The sequence below is a fragment of the Crocodylus porosus genome, unplaced genomic scaffold (genome assembly GCF_001723895.1).
Source record: "Crocodylus porosus isolate Cpor-Errol unplaced genomic scaffold, CroPor_comp1, whole genome shotgun sequence".
NCBI classification, from domain to species: Eukaryota; Metazoa; Chordata; order Crocodylia; family Crocodylidae; genus Crocodylus; species Crocodylus porosus.
This window is the reverse complement of record NW_017728911.1, coordinates 15727913-15755133: the sequence shown is the minus strand read 5'-3', so window position 1 is coordinate 15755133 and position 27221 is coordinate 15727913. Positions and strand designations below refer to the sequence as shown.

The window sequence follows — 27221 nt, the reverse complement described above, 5'->3', positions numbered from 1 at the left end:
GTCCAGCCCCAGCAGAGAAGTAGCTCTCTGATCAGGGGGTGTCCCAGCCAGCAAAGGGCTGCTGGGGAGGGTGAGGAATGGTCCCAGTCTTCCCCAGGGGTGAACTTTGCCCCTGAGTTTCTGGTTCTCTCCCCAGCACTGGAGGTAACGCGGGATCCAGATACAGCAAATCAGTGGTTCATTATGTCCATAGAGAAGAAAAACATGATTCACAAGGGCTCCCATGCACAATTTCTGGAACAAAAGAAGAGGTTTTACCCTGCTTCCTGTGTGCTGAGCTGTAAGTTTACCTCGGGAAGGCACTGCTGGGAGGTAGAAGTGGAGGAGGAAAGAGGCTGGGTTTTAGGGATCACCATAGGGTCTGTGAAATATAAGGGTGCAGTGAGCCCCACACCAGAAAATGGGATCTGGGCTGTCCAGAGGAAAAGGGACCAGTAGTGGGCTCTTACCTCTTCACAGGAGACCCTTCTGTCACTCCGTGGGAGGTTCAGAAAGGTCAGAGTTTACCTGGACTGTGAAGGGGGACAAGTGGCATTTTATAAAACTGGCAACAGTAACCCATTCTACATTTTCAGAACTTCTTTTACAGGGAAAATTGTCCCCTTCTCTGGGCACCGTTGGGTTGAATCACAGACTCAGAGAGATGATTGCATATGGGGGAATGCAGTCTTACAGCTCTGTTATAACCATTGACCCTGAAATGGGTTTATCTTGTCTATTGCATTCTCCCCTCATTGACTTTTCAGGTATCTGTAAAGCTCAGGGCTTAGATACGCGCGTTCACACAGGCATACAGAAGATGTGAACACATGATATAAACCCCAACCCAGTGTAAGTGCCTTGAATCCAGGGTAAAGTTACCCTGGGAAAAACAGGTAGTAAAAATAAACTAGAGTAAGTGAAATGAGTCTGTTTCTATTGCGGGGTGCAGTTTGTTATAGAAAAGCAATCATTACAGGCTCTTTTCCCAGCTAGTGGCAAGGCACTGTAATAGCTCCTATAGCAAGCAGTTACTCCCAGCTGCTACTCGTCTGCCTACTTGTTTATCAGAGTAGAGTCCAGCTTACATCAGTATGCAGAAGTAAGGTAATTTTTTCCAAGATAATAGTATGTGTTCAGGTTCTTAAAGCACAGAAAGAGATGACTAGAGAAAACAGCATTGACACCCTGGTTCACTCCTATCCTTCCTGTGTCTATTCCTCCATATTTCTACCCTTCCTCCTCTTCTTCCAGATGAAGAATCTGCAAAGTTCTCCAAGTCTCAGTGGAGAAGGTAGAAGCAAATTGCCTGGGACAGGCAAAAAGTGTGGGTTGGAGAGAGGTACCCAACTGGGAGAAGGTGGAGACTGAGAGGTGAACCAAAGTATGAGAGAGGGAATGCAGGCGTGAGAAAATATCTTCCATTGTTCATAGTGCAGCTAGTAGGTACAGATTTTACACTGAATTATTATTAAATAGTATACCAAATATTAGAAACAGTATTATCCTATATTCAAAATAAAACACTGTACAAATTGCAGTATGATCCTGTATTTAAAATAAAGCAAGAAAAGGCTTAGGTCTGAGAAGCACTTTATTAAATGGGTTATTGGTAAATAGCTAAAGATTTGTGTGAGGACTTTCTAAGGTAAATGCACTAGCAACAAGCAGTGATTGGTGTATTTCTGTAGTGTGCATTGTAACTGCAATCCCGTGCTATGTGTTTGTAAGTAGTTTCCTAGCAGATAGGGAGAACAGATGGATAGATGCAGCCTTGTTAGTGGAGCCATAAAACAAAGAAAGGAAGGCTGAAAGGTGATACAGGAGCATTTCAGGCTGGCAGAGAGAAGGGAGTCTTCCCTGAGTCTTCCCAAGGACATTAAAAATTGTCTAAATGAATGTTTTCCTAGGACCAGTGGAAGACTGACTATGGCTGGCTCTCCAGGGTCTGGGGGAATACAGTCAAAATGACCCGGCACAAGATTTGTCAGAAGGAACCATATTGTTGCAGGACAGTTGGTGCCCCAGAAATGACCTGATGCCATTATTTAACAACTTCGTTCCCATCAGTTCTCTCCAATGCTGGGTTCCATTTTGTGACACAAAGGGATACATGTATTTTTCTGCTTTGAGTGCAGTACAATAAAGGTTGAGCTGAAGACTTGTCTCTTGCCTTGTTGATGAACAGTTGACCATGCATCTGTAATTCAAGGTGTGTCACTTTGAGAATGACTATGCTAACTCTCTGGGCTTGGCTATGCTGTTTCTAACTAGTAGATCACTCTATTCCCAGAGCTTGGACTACAGCTCAGGGATCCTCAGGCACAACCTTCCACTCAGAAAGAGCTGCATTATCCACTGCCGCGCCACTTTATTAACTATTACTCTCTGGCTTGGTGGCTGGGGTACAGAGACAATTAAAAAAAGCTTCTCTTGCTCCACATGTGGTAGAGGCCTGTGCTAGAGAGCTGCAGTTCCAGGATTTAGCAATTTCTTTTTCTTGAAAACAGATCTTTCCCCCACTTCCCTCCACCCCACCTAAATTTGATTTATGATTTTTCTGTGTAAAAATAATTGGTGTTCGGCTTAGTTTGTTTCAAGTTATTTTTTGGTCTCCTTATTTCCCTTCCTCTCTTTTGTCATCCCACCCTGGCCCCCTAGGCAACAGAAAAATAAATGTCAAAGGGTTCAAACCACAGCTTTGTGCTGGCCTAGTTCTGTCAGTCATAGACATTTAGAGGTGTTCCCTGACCAGCGTACTTGCACTGGCAGAAGTGCCAAGGGTAGGTACATTTATACTTCAAAACTGCAGTGTAGCTTGTTGTGCTTGTGTGGGAGGGGGGTGTTTTACTACAGGGGTAATTAGCACTGCTTCTTTGGGACGCCTGCATCTGCAGTAGCACTCTGCTGGTATAATACACTGGTGTTGCTCTACTACAAAAGCACTCCCAGGAAAGACAGGCCTCTCATTTTGAAATTAAACTCTTGTGAAGTCAACAGAGCATACAAGTCAGCTACAAGGAGGAGGACCCCCTACACACACACACACACACACACTACTGCTGCAAGCTGAGTGCTGCTCAGAAGCCTGCATTGCCCGCTACTGGGAAAGGTTAGATACAGTTATCTCCTGTCCTCAGTGTAGAGATTTTTCAGGAAAGAAACCTGAGGTTACACAGGTAACTGGGGGATATTGTAGACACAGCTAAGCGGCTGAGCTGACAAGGGAGCAGGAGAGTGAAGGGTATGTAACAAACACCGGGAAGCTCTAAAGCTGTTTGGTGGAGGGTATCACACCTCAGATCCTGGGAGCAGAGGGCTCATGCTGTGGTGCTCCTAGAGGAGAGTGCCCAGGCACACAGTAGTGTGTTCCCCCGCCCCCAAAAGGACCAGAACCAGTGATCCGTGAGTAGGAGGACTGCGGCTGGGAAGGAGGACTATAGGGGATGAAGCTGCAGAGCCTGTGCTTAGATGTAGAAGAGCGTGGTACCTGACTGGGCCTGTTCTGTGACGTTGTGTGGTTGGTTACTGGGACACCACCCCCCACAGGCCAGGGAGTGCATCCCACCACTGCCCCTGTGGGTGCAGAGGCCACCAGCACCCCCTGCCAGCAACACGCTGAGAAGGCAAGGAGCCTGGAGACTGAAGTTCCCCTCTCTTGATTGGCCAGCTGCTGCCCACCTCTCAGCCGGCAAGCATGAGGATCAGGGTTTCATCAATGGGGGAGCCTCTTTCCTTTACTCCTGCAGGCGTCCTACTAGGATGAGGTGATCTGCATTCCCAGGATCAAGGGAAGAGCCAGGCTGGTGCATTGATGCATGTTTCCCCTAAATATTTCTCCTGTTTTCTTACTGCAGCCATTTCCAAGGTGGGGCGGATGGACCATGGAGCATATAATAATAGAATCATAGAAAATAAGGGATGGAAGGGACCTCAGGAGGTCATCTAGTACAACCCCTTGCTCAAACCAGGACCATGCCCAACTAGATCATCCCAGCCAGGGCTTTGTTGAGACAGGCCTTAAAAACCTCCAAGGATAGAGTTTCCACCACCTCTCTAGGTAATTTATTCCAGGGCTTCATCACCCTCCTGATGAGAAGGTTTTCCTAATATCCAGCCTAAACCTCCCTCGCTGCAACTTGATGTAATGTAACAGATAATGTAATGTTACCTGTAATATAACATGTAATGTAACAGGTAAGAAGGGCATGAAGCATGTAAAGGAGTGCTGGCTTTCTCAACACGCAGCACTGGCACCTCTCCAATGTCCCATGAAATAATGTTCATTCCCTGCTGGTGCTCACCCATTTGCCTTTGCAGCACTGCATCAGGATGCAGGGGCAGATCCAGGGGGCATGCCCCTATTTGATGCCTGCTCCACACAAATGCTAGCTAAAACACTTAACTCAGAAGTGGTAATATTAATGCAGATGTAGAAATGACCAGCAGCAAAGTATCAGAGGCACCATCAAGATTCATGAGAAGGCGAAATTAAAGCTGAATAGAAACCAGCTGTAGAGTCATTACACATTTTCATACACTACCTTTTTAAGTGGTTGGGTCTTTTTATAGCTCAATAGTCATTTTTAATGGTGTGATAATGACTGTGTGTATGGCTGATCTAAATTTATTGCATGATTCACCATTTAATTGTGTGAGACTTACTTTGCACTTGTGGCCTGTCTGATTTTGCAGGTGTGATCAGTCCAAATGTACTGTCAGATTCACCAGTGAATTGTATGATATATGTAACATGTCACAGGGGCCAAATTATTTTATTAATCTGAATAATAAACATACATTTAACTATAATGACTGCAGGACTAATAACATAATCTCTTTTGACTATTTTTGTCTAGTTTATGTTTTTTAAAACCTTATGTATAATCTAGCAAATCAGTGCACATTTTAATGGTTATATTTGATCTTAAACTGAATAATATAGCACTAGCCCCCTAGCATGTTAGTAAAGCTTCTAGTTTCTCTTTAAGTGGCAAGAAATGTGTGTTATGTTATATGTGATGAGATGCCACACCATCTGCACCCTTTTCAAAATCCTAGATTCTCCCATGTCAGGGTGCAGCATGATACTTGGGAATTTCAGGAAAACTATTACCTTGGACATCTGGGATCTAATCTTTACATATGTTAAGGGGGAGAAAAATTCCCAACTCAGGTTTGGAGCCAAGAGCAACCAATCCCATTTAGTAGCTTCACATAATAGATTCCATTGCCCTCCATATTATAAAGTGTGAGTAATTCTGATGAAAACTTTGAAACTGCTTCCAGAGGGCGCATCTATAACACATGTTCACATCTACCATATTCAGTCTCTGGATGCATTTTGCAAGGTGGGTATAAGTCAACCAGAGAGCAGCTTTCTCACCTGAAGATCACATGGATCGCAGGGTAAGCAGATTCCTCTTAAAGTCATAGACAATTTTTTGACCATTTCCAAAAAGGCAACCTCAGGGGCACCATCGGAAGATTTCCTGACACCTCCAGGTTTATTATGAATGCCACCACAGCAGATTGACTAATGAGGCTTCTTTCTCTGATACTTGGAAAGGAGCATCTCTCCTATATCCTGTTATGCCTACCTTTTTCTATAACAATCTCCCAGTGCATCCACCCATGGATTTCTGAGACAAATAATGTACTCAGGCCTTAGAAATGTCATTTGTTCCATACTAAAGCACTTATGGTCACTTGTGATCAAATGTGGTGGTCCGGTCCATGTTGTATGATAACAATGGAGGAATGCTAGTGTAAAAGAACAGTTTGAAATATTTGATTTTTGAAAGCTTAATTTATAAATTAAAGATATTACAACCAAGTTTGTTCAAGGAATATCAATGTGGGAAAGATCTTTTCCCCTCTCCCCTGATTTAACACTATTCCTATGCTTTTTAGAGTGACATTGGGTCATTGTTCACCTGCCACTTTACGAGGAAAGGCTGAGGCAGAAGCAGCCTGCAGGTTGGACAGTGGCCAATTAAAAGGCACCTCAGCAAAAGGGGACTGAGCTTGAAGCATACAAGCTTAAGGCCCTTGATGGTTAGGGAGTTTAGCCCTAGAAGCCAGAGAGAGAGGAGCTCCTGGAAGAATAGCTGAGCTGGGGTAAGCAGCACAGAGCCTGGGACCACAACAGACCTGAGAACAGGGGCAGGTGAGACCATAGCCTGGAGAGACTGGCCTTGGAAGAGATTGGCCTGGGAACAGGAGTGGGTGAGCTCACAGTCTGAAGGCTGGAGCCCAGGAGTAGGGTGAAATGTGCAACTGGAGGGCCCAGAGAGTGGAGCATGGGGCTGGAGGGCCTGAGCCCAGAGAGATGATAGTGTCTGTAGGGCCTGGGAGCCTGGAGGTCTTGTGGACCCAGGGGGGACAGTTGTCAGAAGGGTCTGGGAGGCCAGAGGTCTCACTGGTCCAGGAGCAGGACCAGGGCTCAGAGATGAGTTGAAGGATGAGCAGGACCACAGCTGGAGGCTAGTGGGGCCAGACCAGCCTAGGAGTCTCACAACCTAGGAGCAGGGCCAGAGAGGGGCCAAAGACTAGGGGTCACAGCCAAAGACCAAGAGGGGCTGGGAGCTCAGGAAGGGCATGTGTTGGCATATCTGTGAGGCATGGGAGTGGGTACTGGAGGGGGGTAGAGAATGGAGCCCACATAGATGGCCCTTAAGACAATGACCACTGGCACCTGTGACTTATAAGAGTAAGACAAGGCTTGGGAAGTCCTTGGGCAGCCTCCCTTTCCTTAAAAGTTAATAATAACATCAAGGTGTGGTGGGTGACTGAAGGAGAGTGCCCAAAGGAAGCCAGGTTGGTGAGGGCTGAGCAGCCATCAGGGGCATTGTGACCCCCTGGGGAGACTTCGTTTTGCAGTTTACCTCTTTGTTCAGGGTTAAATAGCTATCCCAAATACACGTAAAGGGAAAATGGAACAGGGAAAGGTGCTCCATTTAAAATAAAATTAAATTTAAAAAGAGTAAAGTATCCCCTTCTCCTTGAAAAACCCTAGAGACAAAAAGAAAGCCAAATAGTGGACAAACCTCAGTGTAGAAAGTGAATTGAACAAGGTTTTTGTAGTCACTATCATGACCTTCCCAGCCCCTTCCAAGAATTTGTGTATTTGTGAGCATACCCCAGGCAAACACTATCATGCCCTGAACTGAAAATACCCTCTTTAGGTCCTAGTCCAGGTGCCTGTAGTCACTGGCTTCTGGCTCATAATTAACTTGGCAAAAATGAAGATCAAAGATTCAGGCAAACTCAGCTTGCACTACAGCTGCCTGAGATCTAACCAGCTGGGAAGCCTGCCAAGTGGAGGAGAAAGGGAGGTAAGAAACTGTTTATGGAGCAGAAAGATAAGAGCAAGGAGGGCAACAAGGAAAGCCTGAGAAACCAGACCCAGGAGGTTGTGAAAGTGCACTAAAAGGGAAGGACTTGGCAAAGCTGCTGTGACTTCTCCTGAGAGGATGCAGCTAGTGCCCTGATCTATTAACTCCATATCAACAAGATCCAGCAGGTTTCTTAAGAGCCACTGCAATCCCTTCCCAGAGAAGCTTTAGCATTAATGCCCCTTTCTTTCTGTCTGATGTCTCTGTATCCAGAGAGTAAAAAAACAGTTCCTGAGGACTTGCCCTGTGTGGTCTAGTCTAGGCTCTTGCAAAACTCGCGCTTCTTTCAGCAGGAAATATTAGGGCTGTCAGGAATAGGCTTTCAGGGTTTTTCCTCCTGGCCCTTGGACAGATGCAAGACCTCATGCTATTGTGTTCATTTATATTGGTAAAAACTATAAGCATCTCTTAGTGAGTGGAAAGAACAGAATGGAGTAATTCTGAAAAAGCCAGTCATTTGGGTTAGCTAATGTCTAACACCATGTAGTAGAAAATATACTGTTTCTATTGGACTATGAAAACCTAAACTCCATAATTATACATAATTCTCTCTCAAAACTGTTAATGCCAGACAATGCGTTTTAGATGGTGAACACCACAAACATCTAGATAAACCCAGTATCATTTTCCCCACAGTTCAACGGGGTTACAGATATTGTTCTGTATTCTAGGAGCAGGTGATGCACAGAACATTGATAACCTGGCTCTTCAGAAGTTACTGCAGTGACTAAACTGCTGTATGAGTTCAGCTTCTAATTTAATTAACTGCACTTTTAAAATAAAGCTGTAGTTCTTACTAATTTAAATTGACTGTAAATTTGCTCTCTCATGAGGCATTGTTTTTTGGGTAGCCTCACTCTCTAAACAACATTTAGGGTGGATGGGAGAGTGTTCAGAACAGTGATTCTCAACCAGGGTGCCACAGCACTGTTAGGTTTAAAAACATGATTCACAAGATAAACCTGAAGATTTCAAATTGCTCTATTATTTTTCTGTAAGCAAAAAAGAGTGAAAACTAAGAGCCAGCACACTTCAAGGGGGGACCTCAAGTCTAAAAACGTCGAGAACCATTGGTTTAGAATAACCAAAACAAAGTTTATTTTATTTTCTATTACCTAGTTCATTTGTGCTTCATCTTGTTTCCTCTTGGTGTGTGTATATCCAAGCACGTCCTGATGAAAGGGGATGACATTAAGCTATAGAGAACATTAAGCTGGGATAACAGTCTCTGTGGGTAAGGCATGAGTTGGTTCTTGTCTCTGCTTTTGACACACTTAATGAGGCAAACCCAAGATGAATGGATCTCTGAACCAGGGGAGGGGTGTTAAATGGAATCATTAGGGGCTGGGACAGAGTGTATCTCCTTCCCAACAACAATCTCTTAACCCGTCTCTTACAGCCTACTGCCAGTAAGAAGGAAGAGGATGCTGTTTGGGAAGATTTTGTCACCCAGCAGCCTATGAAGCTCGTCTCAGGTCTTCTCTGCTTCCATGGGGAAGGGGTGAGGTTACTCATGTCACTTATCTGGCAGGAAGAGCAAATATCTGGGTATGGAAGATCGTGGTTCATTCTGAAGGACTATTCTTATACCAGTATCTATACCAAAATCAGAAAGTACACCATAGTTAGAAACTGGAGAGAGTAATAAAATGAAATTCTAATATGAATATGTGAGTGACTGTATGAGTCTTCGGGTTGCTTAACTAAGCTAATAAGATGTTGGTGCTGCTACAGGCTACTTAAGGGTGAAAGGATGAAAACCATTGGTATTATAGCTATTGATCAGCAATATGATGGTGCTGTAGAATGGCAGTTCTCAGAAACCTTCTGATCAGGATGTTGGTTCTTTATTCCCAATTCCTTGTTCCTTAATTCAAAACTTTCAAAAAAATTAATATACTTTAAAATACTATAGAATATGTCATAATTTGTGATGGTTGCCCACAAATCATAATAAAATATGACATTCAGTAACTCTAGCATGAAACTTCTAGAAATAAAATAAATAATGTTGAATTCAATTTCTAAAAATGCTTCACAGCTCATCCCAAGAGACATGCCTCAGTAACCAGGGGAGTCGGGGACCTGCCCCACTTACAGTTCTGTCTTTCAGTGGCATGATGCCATATGATGCCTCCCAGGTCATTCAGTTCCACCATGGCATTTGAATAAGGAATGTGGGTTTGACTGATGTCAGTAATCAAATCTGCCTTAAGTTGATCCATGTGACATTTTCCTATGATTGAGCAACTCTCCTGATGAGCCCAGGGACAGGCTACTTTCTCATGAAGCAAATTTTGTCATTTCCATTTAGTCAAAACTGAAATCTATATCAAGAGTCATGCTCCTGGTTGAACAGATTGGCAGAGGGAATGACATATAGTAGCAGAGTGCCAGTCAATATGGCACTGCTTGAACCAAAGCTTGTCCCAGCTCCTTCAGGAGCGTCTTCTGGTCACAGTGACATGTCACTTGGGATGACCCAAGACAGCAGTTAGCAGAGTCCCTAATCAAAGGCCATGCTTACAGTGGACTGGACTAGGGAAGTGTCCTGTGGCAGCCTGCCAGCAAGGTTTGGTTAAGGCCATGCTCTGTCCTAGATTCTTTAGGAATGGCCCTGGTCCCAGCAATATGCCACTTGGGGAAACCCCTGAGAGTGTTTTATCCTGCGTTGGATTCAGTACCAGTGGTATAATTTCTGTGTTTCATCACAGAATACAGCAGAATTTAATATTTTATTGCAACTACTGGTAGTAATGATCACAAATGAGTGTGAAACAAATCCCAGTTCAGCTTGCAGTAATGATTTATCCCCACATTAATGATTCAGAAACTCCTTTTGCATAAGGAACTAGAAGCTAGGAATAAAAAAACAACTTCCACCTCATGACCCCAAGTCTGCTATCCCCATTCTCACAAAAGCCTCCAGAGTGGGAACTGTAGTACCTGGCTCATTCCAGCCCAGCAAAAACAGCATGAGTCAGACCCAGGAAGGGAAACACCCAGCTGCTGTCCTGCCTTGTCTAGATGTAGTCTATTCTTCAACTTGAAGAACTGAGCACACCCTGTTGAACGGCTCGGTGGGAGCCATGGCTGCAGAGAGCCCCGTGGGGAGTCTCCAGCATGAAGCTACTTGCTCCATCTGCCTGGAGTTCTTCAAGGATCCGGTGATTCTAGACTGTGGGCACAACTTCTGCCGAGTTTGCATCAGCCAGTGCTGGGATGGCTTGGGTCCAAACTGCTCCTGCCCCCAGTGCAGACAAGTCATGCCACAGAGAAATCTCAGGCCAAACAGGCAGCTGGCAAACATTGTCAAAATAACCAAACAGCTGAGTTTACAGGCAGCCAAGGGAGCTGGAGAGGAGAACATGAGAGGGGGAAGCCAGGAGGCTCTGCACCTGCTTTGTGAAGAGACTCAAACTGAAGAGGTGTGTGACAGATGCCACACTCACACTGTTCCAGCTGAGAAGGTTGCCCAGGAGTACAAGGTAGGAGTTCTTGGTTTGCTGTGCTCTGAAATCCATGGGTCTTAATGACAGCTTAATTTCCACACAACTTGCCTGTCGCACTCCACTTCTCTCTCCTACAGCTGTGAGTGAAAGCAAAATCATCAGCTCTGTAAAGCCTTTACAGTATGGTAGAAGTGATAACCAGAAATGTACTTTTTTTTTTAATGTAGCCAGAGAGCAGGGCCGGAAATGAAAACCTTAAAGAAGTCTAATATGGGAAACATTATTCTGATGTAGGGACACCTTTTCTGAAGGATTTCCCACTGATGGAAGGGAATGTTCTATAGAATGGAAGTTCTTAGATGATCAGTGCAAAGTAAATCAAAAGAGCTGCTGGCTCATGTATGTGACAATGGGCAGATCTAGGATTTTGAAAAGGAAAGAACAGATGATGTGGTGCATCGTCATCATCATATATAAAACAACACATGCTTTTTCTCCAGTTAAAAAGAAACTAAAAACTTTACTATTAAGCTAGGGGCCTAGGGCTGTATTATTCAGCTTAGAATCAAAGAAAAAAAATAATTGGATTGGAATATGCGTTAACTTGCTATATCATACATTACATAACAAAGTAGGGAAAATAATCAAGAGTTGTAGTCATTAGAATTAAATGTCTCTTATTCAGATTCATAAAACAAAATCTAGCTGCCTTGACAGTGTATCCAATGCTTCACTGAAAGCTATTTCCTCACTTGTATTAATGTTCACCTTAATTAATGTTCTGCACCTGAGTTAGTATTCTAGTAGGGCCGTGCGAGGCTTCAGACAGGGCTCTGGATCTGGAGAAGCTTTGGACACTTAGGCATCCAAAGCAGCATGTCTGGATCAAAGCACTGGCTTCGTTAGGCTTCCTGAAGTGGTTCAGAGCTTCCAAAGCACTTTGGAAAAGCTTCAGAGCCGCTTTGGAGATCCAGCCATTGGGTATAATAGGGAAACAATGAAATATTTATAACTTTGGTTTTTGTCTGATTTGGATGAAATTTGCAGGGATTGTAGTCTCTGCTAAGAGTGTGAAGCCTGCCAAGTTTCAAGAAGGTCAGTGCAGGGATTCAGGAGGAATTGCACCCCAAATTCCTGAAAACAAAACTGATGTTACATGTATGTGTTACATCACAGGGGGGTGAAAACTGCAGGGATGCTGGCCCTGGATAAGGCCACAAAGCCTGCCAGGTTTCAAGAAGATCAGTGCAGGGGCTTGTGGGGAGCTGTACCTCAAGCTGTGGACAAGCAAAACTCATGCTGTGGGTGACACTGTGCATGTTAAGGCACAGCAGGGTGAAAGCTGCAGGGAGGGTGGCCCCTGCTGCAGCCACAAAGCCTGCCAGCTGTGGAGGAGATGGGTGCAGGGGTTCTGGCTTCTGGGGCTCTGCACCTCTAGCTGCTGACAGGTAAAACTGGTGCCATGGGTGCTTGTGGGACTGACTGTCTCCATCTTGGGGCATGGGAGACACTACTGCAGGCCTGGCTGCTAAGTTGCTGTGTTACCAGTTACCAATCCAATCATGATTCACTCAGGGACCAGCTCAATACACAGGACCCAGCTAATGTAACCAGTTAATTACTATCAATTAACACCTACAAAAGCAGAGACTAAGGAGAGGAAATAATCAATACAGACAATCAACTGCCTGAGACAGCTGCACATGCACCCATGGCACAAGTTTTGCCTGTCAGCAGCTAGTGGTAAAGGGCCCCAGGATCCCCCTGCACCAACCTCCTCCACAGCTGGCAAGTGGTGTGGCCGCAGCAGGGGCCACCATCCCTGCACCTGTCACCCCACTGTGCCTTAACACACGCAGTGTCACCCATGGCATGAGTTTTGCTTGTCTGCAGCTTGAGGTGCAGTTCCCCCCCAAACCCCTGCACTGATCTTATTGAAACTTGGTAGGCTTTGTGGCCTCACCAGGAGCCACCACCCCTGCAGTTTTGACCTCCCCGGCCCGTGTTGTAACACATACAAGTGACATGAGTTTTGCTTTCAAGAATTTGGGGTACAGTTTCCCCCCAAACCCCTGCTCCAATCTTCTGGAAACTTGGCAAACATCATGCTATCAGCTGGGGCTACCACCTCTGCAGGTTTAATCCAAATCAAAGTAAAAACAATAAAGTTATAGATATTTCATTGATTCCCCATTATACCCTATGGCCCAATCACCAAGGCGGCTTCGGAGCCACTTCGGCCGGATTGAGGTGGAAACCGAGTCTGGAGCTCTGGATCAGATCACTGCCATCCGAAGCGGCCAGATCCGAACCCAGATTGGATTGCTGCAGACTCACACAGGCCTAGTTTCTAGCTAGTTAGAAAACAGTCTGCAGGGCTGAGAAAAAGAAGCTACCTTACCAGGAGCAGCTTACAGACAGCAGAATTGTAAAGCAAAGAACAGCTTGATTAGTGGAACCACTGAAGACCACTAAAGAAAAGAGAGGGTCCTTAACACCTGTGGAATGAAATGTTTTGAAGAAATCTGGTACTTTATGATGATGATGATGAGCCATGAAGTCTTTTGACTGTTACTGCTGCCTCAATCAAAATGCTGCTGCCACTGCCAGGCAATTTGTTTTAAACTTTGGGTGGAGCAGGAATCGAATGAGAGGTGCAACTGCACCAGTGCACCCTTCCCTGGATCTACCCTTGTATGTGACCCTGTTGCCTTAGAACATAGAAGGGGAAGTGATAACTCCTTATTATTTATTTCTGTTCCCATATCTCCTGGCTGTTATTGCATCTGTAGACTCCAAATAAGATGTGATCTGGGTCAGGCTGAGCACTGGACACAAGCAGACTAAGATCCTGGAGCAGCTGAGTATCTAAACGGAGGAGATAGACAGGAAGGAGCCAAAGGCTGAGGGAGAGCCAGGTCACACAGTGGGGTGGAACCCAAGTGCTCCAAGCCCAACTCCTGTGCCCTGACCAGTAGACCATGCTGCCTCCCTTGCAGCACCAAACACTGATAAGGTACCTGTGGGAGAAAGGAAAGCTTCCAGGGTAAGAGGTCCCATGCCTGTCCAGGAGATGAGGCTTGCATGGGGATGCTGAATTCCTGGGTGGGTCCATGGGGGGTTAATTCAGCTGCCCAACCTATATGCAAGAGCTCACTGTGCTAAAAACTGTGAGCATCCCCACACCTGGCCTTCTACAGATAGCACACTATTCTGCAAGGACACATGCATCACATAAGCTATGTTGTCCAGAGTCTCTCGCTCCTAGCAGGGTCACCCATGGTGAGCAGGGCTGACAGGAGGTTCTAGACAAACCATAGACCAAACCCCAAGTACTCAACAATGCATCAGGGGGATGTCAGGATGTCAACCGCTGTAAAGATGGAAGAAGGCTGCAGCGAGATGGAGGTCTCCTGTCATCTAGGGTTCTCCCTTGCCACTGGGCTCAGATCTCCACCTTGTCAAGGTTGTGTGGTTGATGTTTTTGCACTCCAGCTCCTTCACATTAAACAGTCACATGCAGGCTACCACAGCAAACATGTGTTACATGGGATCCCAGCAAAACCATCCACTAAGTGATGCTGAACTATGGCAACCTGAATGGATTTTTACATGTGTGGATAAGGACTTGAACTAGCTACAAAGGCATATATTTGTCCTCCCCCTGCTGCCACACAGCCTAGTCCTTGGAGTCTCCCATAGCTCACAGCCTGACAGCATAGCTCCCCAGAGGGCACTGCACTGTGAAAGCTTAGGGCTGCATTTGGGGTAACTGTAACCCTTCCCAACACTAATCAGCATTGCCAATGGCTGCAATTATACTTAAACCAGTTGCTTTCAACCAGTATAACAACTAAACATTTCAGATCAGTGGGAGTTATGTGTTTGAGCTTGTACATTTATCCTTTGTGGTACCTGGGACTTAAATCACTTGATTAGGTAAGTCTGCCTGAAAATGGACTTGTTTCCCCACCAGATGAAATATACCTATGGTTCACCACCCTGTAATTCCAGTCTCCTACTAGGGTAACATGATCCAGTAAAAGGACCAAACAGTTTCAAACACTCCTGCTTTCATTAGTAGGATTTTATTTCCTGAGTACCTGTGAGGGCACAAAACTACTGCATTCTCCAAGTAGCTCTAGAGCCTTGGGGCTTTGGTGGAAAAAATAACCCACAGAGATCTACTTCCAATCAAAATAAAATCATCCAAATAATCTATGTTTATTTAGGAAGAACTTCAGACCTATTTGAAGACTCTAAGGGAAGACAAAGAAAAGCTCCTTGGACTGAAAGTGAATGGAGATGAGCGAATCCAGGAATATCTGGTAGGTGGCTGTTGTCTGACCCAAAGGCTCTGGCCTCATTAAAATGACAGAAAAGGATTTGGCAAAAGAATCAAATTGTTAATTGCAAAGGACTTTTTAAAGGAATAGAACATCATCCAAAAAAACTAAGAAAGTAGAACAAAAGCTTTTGCTTGATACAAAGTAGGGCTTGGTAGAAAACAAGATAGCACAGGAATGTGCTGGTTTTGGAATGAAGACTTTGTATTTTAGGTAGACAGATATCATAGGAATCAGGAAGGTATGGCTGGAAGGCACCTCACAAGATCACCTAGTCTAGCTCGAGGCAGGATCAGCCCTGACTTAAACCGTCCCAGTCAAGTGTCTAAACATACTTTTGAAACTCCAAGCACGGAGATTCCACTACCTCCCGAGGGAGCCTCTTCCAGTGCTCGACCACCCACAGAGTCAGAAAGTTCCTCCTAATCTCCAACCTGAATTTCCTCTGCTGCAATCTGAGGCTCGCTCTTCTAGTCCTGGCCCCCACAGCCACAGAGAGAAGCCCACCTCTATCCTCTATAATTCTCCTTCAGGTACATGAAGACTGTTAACGCACTCAGTCTTTTCATCTCTAGACCATATAACCCAACCTCTTTCAACCCTGCCCCATAAGTCTTGTCTTTGAAGTGTCTGATCATTTTTTTTGTTGCCTTGTGCTGGACTCTTTTCAATCCGTCCACATCCTTCTTGAAGTGTGAGGCCTAAAATGTGAAAAGGGCACCCTGGGAGAGCTTGCATTTTAGTGCCCTTTCTTTGAGTTTAAGTATGTAGTAGCATTAGTGAAAGTTTCAGAAATGGAGCCCGGGGGAGCTACTGGGCTGAATCGGGAAACTTGCTTCCCCATGGGCAAATACCACTCCTGCTGTGAAGGAATAAGGCAGGTGGACTGGAACAGGTGCCACCCTGCCTGCACATGCGGTGCCACCCTGCCTGCATGTGTCTGGCCTGGTTTCCTCCTGAGCAGCAGCTAGACGCTGCTTCTCCTGACCTGGGGCAGGGATTGGTCAGAGCAGGGTGAGGCGGAGAGGGGGTGAGTGCTGCTGTGAGTGTGGGCTGCTCACACATGTGTGCATATGGGACACCCCCTTGACCATAGCACCCTGGGCAGTTGCCCATGTTGCCCACCCATAAGGCCAACCCTGGGGATAGTTCACTTGTCTTAGGGTGGTGCCCCTCTGACCATGGCACCCTAAGCAGTTGCCCATGTCACCCGCCCAGAAAGCAGGCACTGGAGATAGTCCAGTTGTCTTGGGTATGTCTATATGATGGTGGTACCATGCCCTGGCTGGATTGCTCCCATCAACCCTTGACCATCTACTCCTGCTCACATGGTCCAGACCCAAAGATGCCTTGATGGGGCCTCTTTGGAGAGGTTGCTCTCCAGAGTGGCTAGGGAGAATGTGTTCAATAGTTCTGTGGCTGAGCCACACTGTCGCTGCTGTGTAGAAATGCCCTTTGTGTCTGCAAGAAGTTATCTTTCCAGCACAGTCAGAACTTTTTGTTATTGGTTTACAGCAAAAGACAGAAGCTGAGAGACAGAAGCTTGTGTCTGAATTTCGACAATTGCACCAATTTCTGGAGGAACAAGAGAGACTCCAGCTGGACCAGCTGGGAGAGCTGGAGAAGGAGATCATACGGAGTCAGAATGAAAAGCTGTCCATGGAGATTTCCCGTCTCAGTGACTTGATCAGTGAGATGGAGAGGAAGTGCCAGCAGCCAGCAAGTGAATTCCTACAGGTGAGACTGTATTAATGACAGCCCAGAGCTCCACACAGGGAAGGAAAGGCTCCTGAGTTCTAGACACTGGAGTCCCACAACCAGAGATCAATCCCCACTTAACATTAGCTTAGACACCCCCATCACTCTGTGCATATTTATATCCATACTTGCATCCCTAGTATGTGGCATGCAAGACTCAGAGCCTCTCTCTCTTTCTTTCCTCTCTCTAGGATGTCAGAAACACCTTGAGCAGGTACATGGTTCCTCTCACCTCTCCTGGCACTGGGAAGGGGTAGCAGACCATGATACAACCACATCTCCCCAGGTTCTGCAGCACAATCGGAGGGGCAAGTCACATTCTGGATACAAGTCTCTCTGGAGAACTTAACCCCAAGGATCTCACTTTTTAGACAAACTCTGGGGTTCTCCATTCTGTTGAATGGATTATTACTAACCTAAAGTATTTCCCAGAGTTGCTATATACAAGGGGGTACTGGTTGCCCTAAGCATCTGTGTAAGGGGGCCCTTTATTGCTAGATCACTGTCTATAATTCTGTCCAGGTCCAGCAATAACTGAAAACTTCCTCTGGGACATGTTAACCTCAGATATTTTTCAGGAATGTTAACCTCAGATATTTTTCAGGAATGATAAATCCCCCAGGGGTTTTCTGGATGTTTTCCTTACAACTTTGCCCAGGTTAGGAATGACTGAGAATCTTTTACCAGGGCCTTGTCAGAGACTCATGTAAAATGATCTGAGGTAGGGGCTGTTTGATCCTCCAAGTGAACAGATGCCCACAACACAAAACCCACCAGAAATATGGGAACAAACTGACCATCTGAGCATGAAGGCCAAATGAGACTCAGCCATAGGGGCTTCCTCTTTGAGCCTCAAAGCTGGTCTGGTCTCTTCAGACCAGTGGAAGAATCTTTATAGGATGTTCTGGGGTAAGGTGGCCTCTTAGAACAGCGACTGTCACGAGCTAGGAATCAGACTAAATGATTAGAGTTCATTGACAGATGCAGAATTATGTTTTCCAGGTGCAAGAAGGGGAAGTTCCAGGAGCCACTGGAGATTCCCTCTGAGCTGAAAGCAAGACTTGCAGATTTCTCCCAGAAAAATGTTGGCCTGAAAGAGACCCTGAGGAAATTCAAAGGTACCAAGAAGAGCTCTGAGAGGGAAAATGGGGATGAATCTCTGGGACTGTGGGAGAAAATGGGCTCTGGGCAGTGGGTCAGTGGCTGGATTATTTATAAAAAATATAAAGGTGATGGACTGAGCAAGTGTAGTCAGGGCCTAGACATTAGACTAGCTCACATCCTTTGATTTCAGAAATGTTACTGAGGCTGAAATTTAGCAAAATGGCCTACTGAATGCTTCACTATAGCTCTCTGGAGAGAGGCAGCCTCCTGAGATGGCATCATAAATCACAGGCTATGGAATCTAATATCTGTGACCCTTTTCCCCTCCAGAAACTCTGCCATGTGACCTGGAGAAGAGAAGAGGGGAGCGTCTGGGCTCCTACATAAAGGGTAAGTGCTGGTGAAAGCTTCCCTTTAATGAACAAAATATTTCCTTGAAAACAATCCTCTCCACCCCTGACAACAATGAGAAGCATTAGTATTGCCTGGCATGCAAGTAGCCTGAAGGCAGACTGTGTCATTTGGTTTAATACATACCTGCAGCCTTACCACTCACTTCAGAGGGGGAGTAGCGATTACTACCCTTCCAGCTGCTCTTGTCTTTTTTCCTGGCAGGAGAGGGCCAGTCCTGCCAGTTCTTCTCCACCCTCCTACCTTGTCAGTAAGCAATCCCAGGCTTCCCCAGTACAGCTGGTCACTGCTTTATGCTCTGTGCAGAAGCTGCCACCTCCTTTCTCTTTGGGCCTGAAATCACCTATTCCCACCTTAATTCCTACATAGTGCTGTTGAATGGCTCTTCCTCAGAACTTCAACCTTATCCTCGCTTCCCTTCTGCTTTGCTGTGCCTCTGCTATTGGGAATGGCAGCCCCAGCAGGGAACAGCGAGTGGCAGCTTCTAGAAACCAACAAGAAGCTGCAGAAGGATGAGGAACTGTAGAGCCATGTCAGTTTAATGTTGGGGTCCAAGATGGAGGCAGCTCTCTGGGGTCCAGAATGGCGCCAGCCAGAACAGGGCTATTGGATGTGGGAGGAATGACCCAGCTTGCTCCAGAGCTGATCTCTGGTGCTCTTATTCTCTCCTTTTCCTGCAGTGAAGGTGACTCTGGATCCAGACACTGCTCACCCTGATCTTATCCTGTCTGAAGATCAGAAAAGTGTGAGATGGGGAATGAGACGGCAGGATGTACCCGATAACCCGCAGAGATTTGACACATGGCTGTGTGTGCTGGGCTGTGAGGGATTCACCTCGGGAAAACATTGCTGGGAGGTGGATGTGGAGGTTGGTGGAAACTGGGCTGTGGGAGTGGCTAAAGAGTCTGTGAGCAGGAAGGGACGGATCAGCCTGGACCCTAAGGCAGGGATCTGGGCTATGTGGCAATGTGAGGGCCAGTACCAGGCTCTCACCACTCCTCGCACTCCTCTGTCCTTGAGCCAAGCACCCTGGAGGATCCGGGTCTGTCTGGACTATGAAGGAAGGCGTGTAGCAGTTTTAGATGCTGATAAGGAAGTACCAATCTTCGTTTTCCCACCTGCCGCCTTCACTGGGGAGAGAATCTGCCCTTGGTTCTGGGTGGGGAGAGGATCCCGGCTTAGACTATGACAGGGGGACGTGTTCTGGAAAAGTATAACAGCTTAAGGCCTAGTCAGTTAGACCAGCAATCTTAGACCACCAAAATTGTACACAGTCGGCATGTCTACACATGAAATTAATGCGAAGCAATAAACTCTCGTACATTTCATGCTGGAATTTATTGCTCCTGGGTGCTGTGTTTACACGTGTTCGGGGACCACAGCACGTGAGCCAGGTTGGACCAACCCCAGCTGTCAGGGGGTCAGCCTGGCAGCCCAGGTTTGCTTGGACCCAGATCAACATGCTGTGGAGGCATTGGCTGGGGCATGATGAGGGTGCTTCAGTGCAGGGATAGCCAGCAGGCAGCCACTGCACTGAAGCATACTTGTGCCTCAGCAGCACCTACACATGCATTGCTGCACAGTAAAGAACTCTGCTGCAGGATAGTACTTGTATTTACAAGTACTAATCTACAGAGGAGTTCATTTAGTTTATTGTGGCCTAATAGGATCACACATGTAGATGCAGAGACTTTGCTGCAGAGCTAATTAGTCAGTTCCACAGTAAATGCATAGTGTAGACATGTCTAGAGTATATGTTCATACTGCAGCCTTAGGTTTATTAATAATTATTAGTGACTTATGCAGTTTATGCTGTTACTATATGTTCTGAGGTAGATACAAATGGTAATTTTGTTGTTGTAACCATAAAGTAAGGATAGAAAAGCAGGAAAGTGACAAGGAGATATTTTTACCTGGTGAAGGGAGGGTTAAGAAATCCTCCGTCTCAGAAACTGCAGTTTTATAGAGACATAAATATTGGCTAGTTGACAACTTCCAGGACAACTGACGAACTGGTTTGGTCTGGTTTCTAAGGGTCCCAGAAATAAAATTGAAGCTGACCAATTGAAAATACTTTTTTTAAGAGTGCATGTGTGTGTACACACACACACGCACAATATCAGTAACTTTCAGCTATGGTATGTGTACTTGGATGATGACACAGCACTCCTCAGTTTTAGATGTATTGGGTTTCAGAGTTGCTTGCCACATACAGAGGAGGTCTTTGTTTGCCACAAGGATGTCTGTGAAGTAAGACTTACTCCAAGTCAGTCCCTGAGGGTCAGCTTGCCCTAACAGTGAAGTTCTCTGTCAGGAGCCTTAATACAAAGCACATCTCAGGCTGGCCTACAGGTTGCTCAACATATTCACTTTGGAGTAATATTTTCCTTGCTCTAGGATGCTCTGATCCTGATTCCTAAAACTGGGCCCTGTCTTCCTGACCTACCTCCACACTCTTTGACCACAATTCACAATCCCAGCTCATCCTGTAGCTGTGTGGCTCTGATTCCAAAGCCTCAGCTCTTACCTATAGGTCTGACTGCCCATGTCCCAGTAGCATAACACCTTTCCCCTCTGCCATTGTAAAAGTGGCAGTTTAAAGTTAGTGTTACCCAGATTACAGGTAACCTTGTGGGTGGGCTACTAATAAGAGGCATAAACAGGTCTACAGCCCAGCTTTTATTTGCTTGCACTTCAAAACATGCAAACAAACATCCCAAAGTCTATCTGGCTACCTGTGACAGCACAACAAAGATTCTCACCTATATCAGCTAGGGAGACTCGAGACAAGAGGTGGGAAAAGGGTTGCATGCAGAGTGGCAACAGCTCTTCTTGAATTTGCTAAGTTCTCCAAATTTCCCTTCAGTCTATACCCAATATTTAGAGATGGCTGGTTTTAATGTTTTTATAAATGAACTCTGATTGGTTTTATTTAAATGTCTTTGTTTCGCTGAAACTTTTGGAACTGGACTGAACCAGACTACTTACAGACTTGGAAAGAGTCAATTAGCTGGGATTTATATACTTGGGAAAGTAGAAGGGTTTCTTATCTCTTTTCTTTCCCCGTTGCAGAATCCTGTTCTGGTTTCTTCTTTACTCTACTTTATGGTCTTCTCTGACAAGGCTGTTTTTGTTTTTACAAATCATCTAAGCATTTTAACAAAAATGTATCTATAGCAAAATAACATCCAATCCATTTGGTTACATCAATTACTACTACTACTTTAAGATAAAGCTATGATATAGTGTATATGGATTATTTAATGTATAGTCTTCCCTTATCTCCTTTCAGGCCATATGCTTTGTTTAATTGTTTGATGGTTTCCTTTACTTACTGACCAAATTAGTTGTCACATCCACAAAGGTTCACACTATGGTTATTCAGAAACAAGCTTTAGGCCTTCTGCTTAACAACACTCCTGTACCTTAGTCTAGGCCCCTTGAAAATGGGACTGGCAACATAAGTCAAGGGGAAACCTCTAGTGAGAGGCCTGGTGTTCACTTCAACCTGTTCTCCTAAGGCAAAGCTACCCCAGCCTCCTCTCCTTTGTGACTGTACAGTGAGATAACTCCTACGCAGTAGACTTCACAATCTGCAAGCCACACCTTCTCCCTTGTAGAGAGACTGCCTGAGAGGTGGGTCTAAATCAGAGGCAGGCAACCCCTGGCATGGGTGCCAGAGTATGCCATGCAATGGCATTTTGCTTGGCACATGCACCTTGGGACAGACAGCAGGGAAGTGGATGAGGCTGCATTGTCACAAGGATTGGGCCCTTTGCAGCTCCACTGCCATCCTCCCCTAGCGAGCCAACATCTTTAGAAGTTGAGGTTGCAGGTGTTTTTGGCACTCTGCCCAAAAATGTTGCCAACCTCTGGTCTAAATTGTGAAAGATGATGTTATAAAGGAGAGGTGCTGTTCATTTTCTAGTATATGACATGAGTTCATCATTAAACAGATAGTGAGAGGAATGTCAGGTGGAAATCATAAGTTTATCAATGAATGCAGAATCCTAATTTGCCTCCTATCCATACAAAGATTTCTTTGGTAATATCTTTTATCAGCCCAACATCCTGCTAACTCTTCTCCCAAATACATAGTTAGCCCAACAAAAAATATAACCAAACACGGCTTTTCACATAATTCCCTGTGTCGTCATAACTACCACAGTACTATGACTTTGCTAGTGCATTTGTATCGATAGACTATTGCTCAGATATTCCTCTTCTCAGATGATGCCCAGATTTTGAAAACCGATTTGTAACTGCTGATATTATACATCTCTAGCCATGCTTTGTTACTGGCACTGGGGTAAGTGAATCCAGTCCAGTAAATCTAAATGTTTAGGAATCGCTTTGTTTTGGAGAGGGGGTTAGAGCTGTAATTTCTTTCCAACATTCCCCACCCCCCCATCTTGTATGTAATCAGCTAAGTAAACATAACACCATTATATAACAGCAAATGGACTTTGGGGTTGTTGAAGATTTTTCCCCCTGTATTGAGAAGTAAATAATCACTATTAGGATCGACAGTGAGGTCAGGTGCTTTGCCAGCTCAGACACAATTCCCCTTGACACCACTAAAACCTGGATTTTGGCAGTGAGCCTTGCCCCTATTTTCTATGCCCCAAATTCCTGGCCCTTCCAGGAGCCCTGCTGCCTGACTGACACAGCTGCATAGGCTAGATCCAGCCCACAGACCATGTCTTTGACACCCCTGATCTGCACAACTTCTTCCCTTCCTCCTTCCATCGCATACTCTAACAAGCCCAAGGGCCAAGCGTTGATGTGCTGTGCTCCACTTGGCTCTGTGCTATTCATATCAGAGGTGGCCAACACTTTGTGGCTGAGAAGATGTCTGACTGCCACTCCAGTGCAGTGAGAAATAGAAAGAGTGTATTGACTTATGTTGTCCTTCTAGTATGTACGTACACTTGTTATTGTTACTAAAGGCTTTCTTGAGTCGTAATAACCACTGCAGATAATTGTAATTAGCCTGAGTAATCTTTAGAAACCCTTCTTGTGTATTTATAAAGAGTGAAAAAGACTTACTATGTACATGTCATGTTGCAATTAAAACATTCACAATGCCCTCAGAGTGAAAAGATAATACCCAACCCACATGCATCCTAAGAGGGAGACAGCCACAAGGTATGACTCGTGCATGATGCCAGAATGTGAGGTGCCATCAAAATGGGATTCCCCTCTTCCCCTCCCCTCACCCTGACATCTCTTGGCCTGCCTTCAGAAGACACACAAATATGGGATGATATTAACATTAAAACATGGGGAAATGACAAGGAAAGAGAATATTCATTCTTAAATCTATTTATAAGCTTTCTTTGCATCGTAATATTGGAGGGCATTTGTCCATTAAAGTTCTTCAGATCTTCAGAGAGGGGCTTCTGTATCCAGTTTCTGTAGCTAAAGGGCTTGTATAGTGAGCTGGGGATCAGCAGGTTGAGAGTTCAAGCCTTTTTATGTGGCCTTGAGCTTCCTAGCTGGGAATGGCAGCCCTTGTGGATTTGAGACATTTTTTTCTCCCCCTCCCCCCCCCCCGCAACACATGCCAAGCTTACATGGACTCCAGAGCCCACCTGACCAGTGCCAGGACTCTGGGAAGCAAAGACTCAGGGCTTTCCTGTTATACTTACGTTATGCTTAAGACCAGAGGACTGGATTGTGGCTACGAGGGGCAGTTTAGAGGCCACAGGGGTGCCCAAGAGGCAATCCAGTATAGACCTTCCTTGCCAGGGTTGGGGACTCCTGGGGCAGAGCAGCACACAAGCTGCCTACTGAGGTTCAGGGACCCTGGGAGCAACGACAAGAGGCCAGGGCCAGTGACCTGGAGACCCAGAGGATCAGGCAGGGCTGGGACCCAGAAGCTGAGGTCTAGGACAGTGGACCTGGACAGGAGGGCAGGGAAGGCAGCTAGAGGAAAGGGGTGGAAGCCAGGAAGAAACAAGCCCCAACAATGGTTTGAAGCTTGAGGGGCCAAGTGCAGAGTCAGGGCCAGGTCCACCTCTCCAAAATACTGATTGGCATCTGCAAGGCATGGGTGTAACTATGGGGGCAGGTGGAGGTTGACTTTCTAGCCCCTAAAGTGACCAAGGCTCTCTTAAAGAGGGAGGACACCCGTGGGGTGAGAGGAGACAGGTAACGGGCACCAAGAAGTAAGCCCCCCAGCTTCTGTAAGCAGCCTCCCTATTGATATAAATTTAACAGCAAGTCATGGCAGGTGAGAAACTGGAGGTGGAGGAGGTTGGGAACACGGACGGGCAAGTCTGGCAACTAGAGACATCAGACTGAAGAGAGGGATTACCCAAGCCTATCACATTGATATAATTACTTGGGGCTGTAACACCACTGAACATCAAGAATGGCTGAAGGAAAAGTACTACATATTGCAAGAGCTAACAACCTCAAACTGAATAAGGATAAATGGTAGTTTCGGACAAGAGAAATAACAAGTTTGGGTGAGGCGCTGACCTCAAGGAGAATCTTACCCGACAACTCAAATATTCAGGCCATACTGAACATGCCATAACCTGAAGATAAGCATGGAATTCAAAGACTACTAGGCATGTTGAATTACGTCAGCAAGTTTATACCTAACTACACCGCTTGCACAACTCACTGAAGGCAGCTGCTCCACAGGGGCACAGAACGGGCCTGGATGCCAGAACATGAAAGTGAACTAAATGCTATCAATATCCACTCCAGTGCTACAATTCTTTGACCCATTAGAAGACATCAGATTCTCCATAGATGTCTTCTATCATAGTACTATAGGTCATAGGTTGCTAATCTCGTATGCATCTAAAGCTGTGACAGCTGCAGAAATATTATATGCACAAACTGAAAAAAGACCCTTGGCCTGGTTTAGGGATATGCAAGGTTCCACTTATTGTATGGCTAAAGATTTATTTAGAAACAGATCACAAACCTGTGACTGAAATATTCAGAAGAGAACTCAGAAATGAACCACTAAGGTACAGCGACTACTTCTGAAATTGCAGAACTGTGATATGGCCCTGCGGTTTCAACCAGGACACCACTTAACAGTGGCAGACATGCTTTCAAGAGCATGCCCTCTATCAAACAGTCCACAGCTTCATTATTTGAAGTAAACTGTAACCATGTGAATATGATTAAAGCATGCTTTATATCTCCAGGCATTTGGGATAAACTGGTGATAGAAACGGTTAGAGATGAAACACTGCAAGGAGTGATACAAGCAATGAGCAAAGGAGGAAAAAGAATCATGTTTCCCATGTACATAGTCTCAATATAAACATGAACTCTTGGTGATCTCAGGAGTACTCATGAATGGTACCCAGGTTGTGATCCCTGAAGACTGAGAAGGAAAATTTTCAAACCAATGCAAGAAGGACCTCTATCCAAAAGCAGAGTCAGAGGGTGTGTCCAGATGAATGGGAATGTGTGCTTTGTGGTGCCTCAAGGGTGTCCAGAGGTTCCCTCTCATCTGGAGGTGCCCAGAGATGCAGAGTCCGTGTGGCAGGGCAGCACGGTGATAAGGGCATCCAGTGAGGAAAGTGCACGCTGCCCCTACAGTGGAAGGCAGGAAGGGGCTTGCACGAGCTATGCAGCGGGGGAAGAGGTTGGTTCAGGGAACCCACTTTGGTGTCTGTCCCCTGCAGTATGTGGCCTGTGTGTTGTGTGATGTGGGACCAGTAACTACTGCTGCCTGCAGTCCTTAGCTGCTCTAAAGTTCAACAGCCCTGCATTACCCCACTGTCTGTCCCAAAGATGTTGTAAATCCTTTTCACCATTCAAGGAAACCCTTCAGCACGGAAGCATCCATAGGCCCAGCAAGTGTCCCTGTGCGTGACTGGACAGGGATGGACCAGAGCAGGGGCAGCTCTGCAAACTGCAAGCACAGCTGGGGCCAAGATATCAGTGTGTCTGTGGGACTCTGCACCTGCAGCAAGCCCTGAAGGACCACTGAAGCAGAGGAGCAATTCTGGCTGGATCTCTGACTTCCCCAACCTGTGCCTGGGTGGGCACCAGCCTCTGCGGCATGATGGAGAAGCAGTCCTTGGGGCTGGACATTGCTTTCCTTTGTCTCTGAAGGGCATGCAACCTTCTCACTGCACCTGGAGCGGGTTTCCAGACCCTTGCTAGAAACTTTTGGAGCCTCCCAAGGAAAATGCTTTGTAGTTTCCAATAAAACACTTCACTGAAGAGGCAAGGCTGGGGCACCAGACCTATTTGGTGTGCAAAAGAAATATAGGCATGTGCCTGCGCAGGGGTGGATCCAGGGGACAGTGCAGTAGAGCACTTGCAGCCCCCCTCCCTGCTTTGATCCCTGCTCCGTGCAAAGGTTAAAGCCAACTGCCTGGCAGCGGCAACAGCATTTCTAGGCACACAGCACTTGACTTCCTGGCTTTTCCTCCATTAGAAAGGGAGGCCACTGAGAAAGGAAGGGGGAATTTCTTGGGCCAAAAGAAAGGCAAAACAGGGATGGGAGCGCCGGTCAAAAGTTCAGAACAAGCGCGCCGAGGCGGCACCACCGCGCAGGTCCGCCAGCGCCCACTGCCCCGGGGGAGGCCCAGGAGCCGGGGCAGTGCCTCGGGAGGGGAGCGGCCGCACAGCGCCAGGGGCAGGGCTCGGCCTCACGCCCGCCCCCTGCGGCCCCCGTTTGACGCCTGTGCCCGGCTTTCTCCTCACACCAGGCGCTGTCCAGCCCGCCGGCCCCGAGGCCACGGAGGGGCCGGGCCGGGGCGGAGCTTCCCGCCGCCATCGCCGCCCGCGGC

The 27221-nt window shown here is 46.2% G+C and overlaps 1 protein-coding gene and 1 long non-coding RNA gene across 3 annotated transcripts in view; one reads left to right on the top strand and one right to left on the bottom strand.

The window, feature by feature from the left end:
• Positions 1–8499: 8499 nt before the first annotated feature.
• The window catches only part of LOC109308979, a 20414-nt gene continuing 1692 nt past the window's right edge, over positions 8500–27221 (bottom strand). The window contains exons 2-3 of the long non-coding RNA XR_002100754.1: positions 21979–21984; positions 8500–8511 (exon numbers count right to left, since the gene is read on the bottom strand). This is a non-coding gene — a long non-coding RNA (uncharacterized LOC109308979). The remainder of the gene's footprint in view (positions 8512–21978; positions 21985–27221) is intronic.
• LOC109308976 (zinc finger protein RFP-like) lies at positions 9929–19790 on the top strand. Of its 2 annotated transcripts, XM_019533484.1 has the most exons (7): positions 9929–10864; positions 15061–15156; positions 16690–16911; positions 17124–17146; positions 17935–18050; positions 18367–18426; positions 19128–19790. In XM_019533484.1, the coding sequence occupies exons 1-7, from the start codon at positions 10466–10468 to the stop codon at positions 19634–19636; spliced, it is 1425 nt and encodes a 474-aa protein (XP_019389029.1). In that variant the 5' UTR covers positions 9929–10465; the 3' UTR covers positions 19637–19790. The 2 variants fall into 2 exon arrangements, with proteins under 2 accessions (XP_019389029.1, XP_019389030.1); XM_019533485.1 differs by lacking the exon at positions 15061–15156.

What these genes read in the sequence shown, in the direction of transcription:
- LOC109308976 (XM_019533484.1), top strand. Translation starts at nt 10,466, where the DNA reads ATGGCTGCAGAGAGCCCCGTGGGGAGTCTCCAGCATGAAGCTACTTGC. An exon ending in AGGTTGCCCAGGAGTACAAG is followed by an intron (nt 10,865 to 15,060) that starts GTAGGAGTTCTT and finishes ATGTTTATTTAG; the next exon opens with GAAGAACTTCAGACCTATTT. An exon ending in CAGCAAGTGAATTCCTACAG is followed by an intron (nt 16,912 to 17,123) that starts GTGAGACTGTAT and finishes TCCTCTCTCTAG; the next exon opens with GATGTCAGAAACACCTTGAG.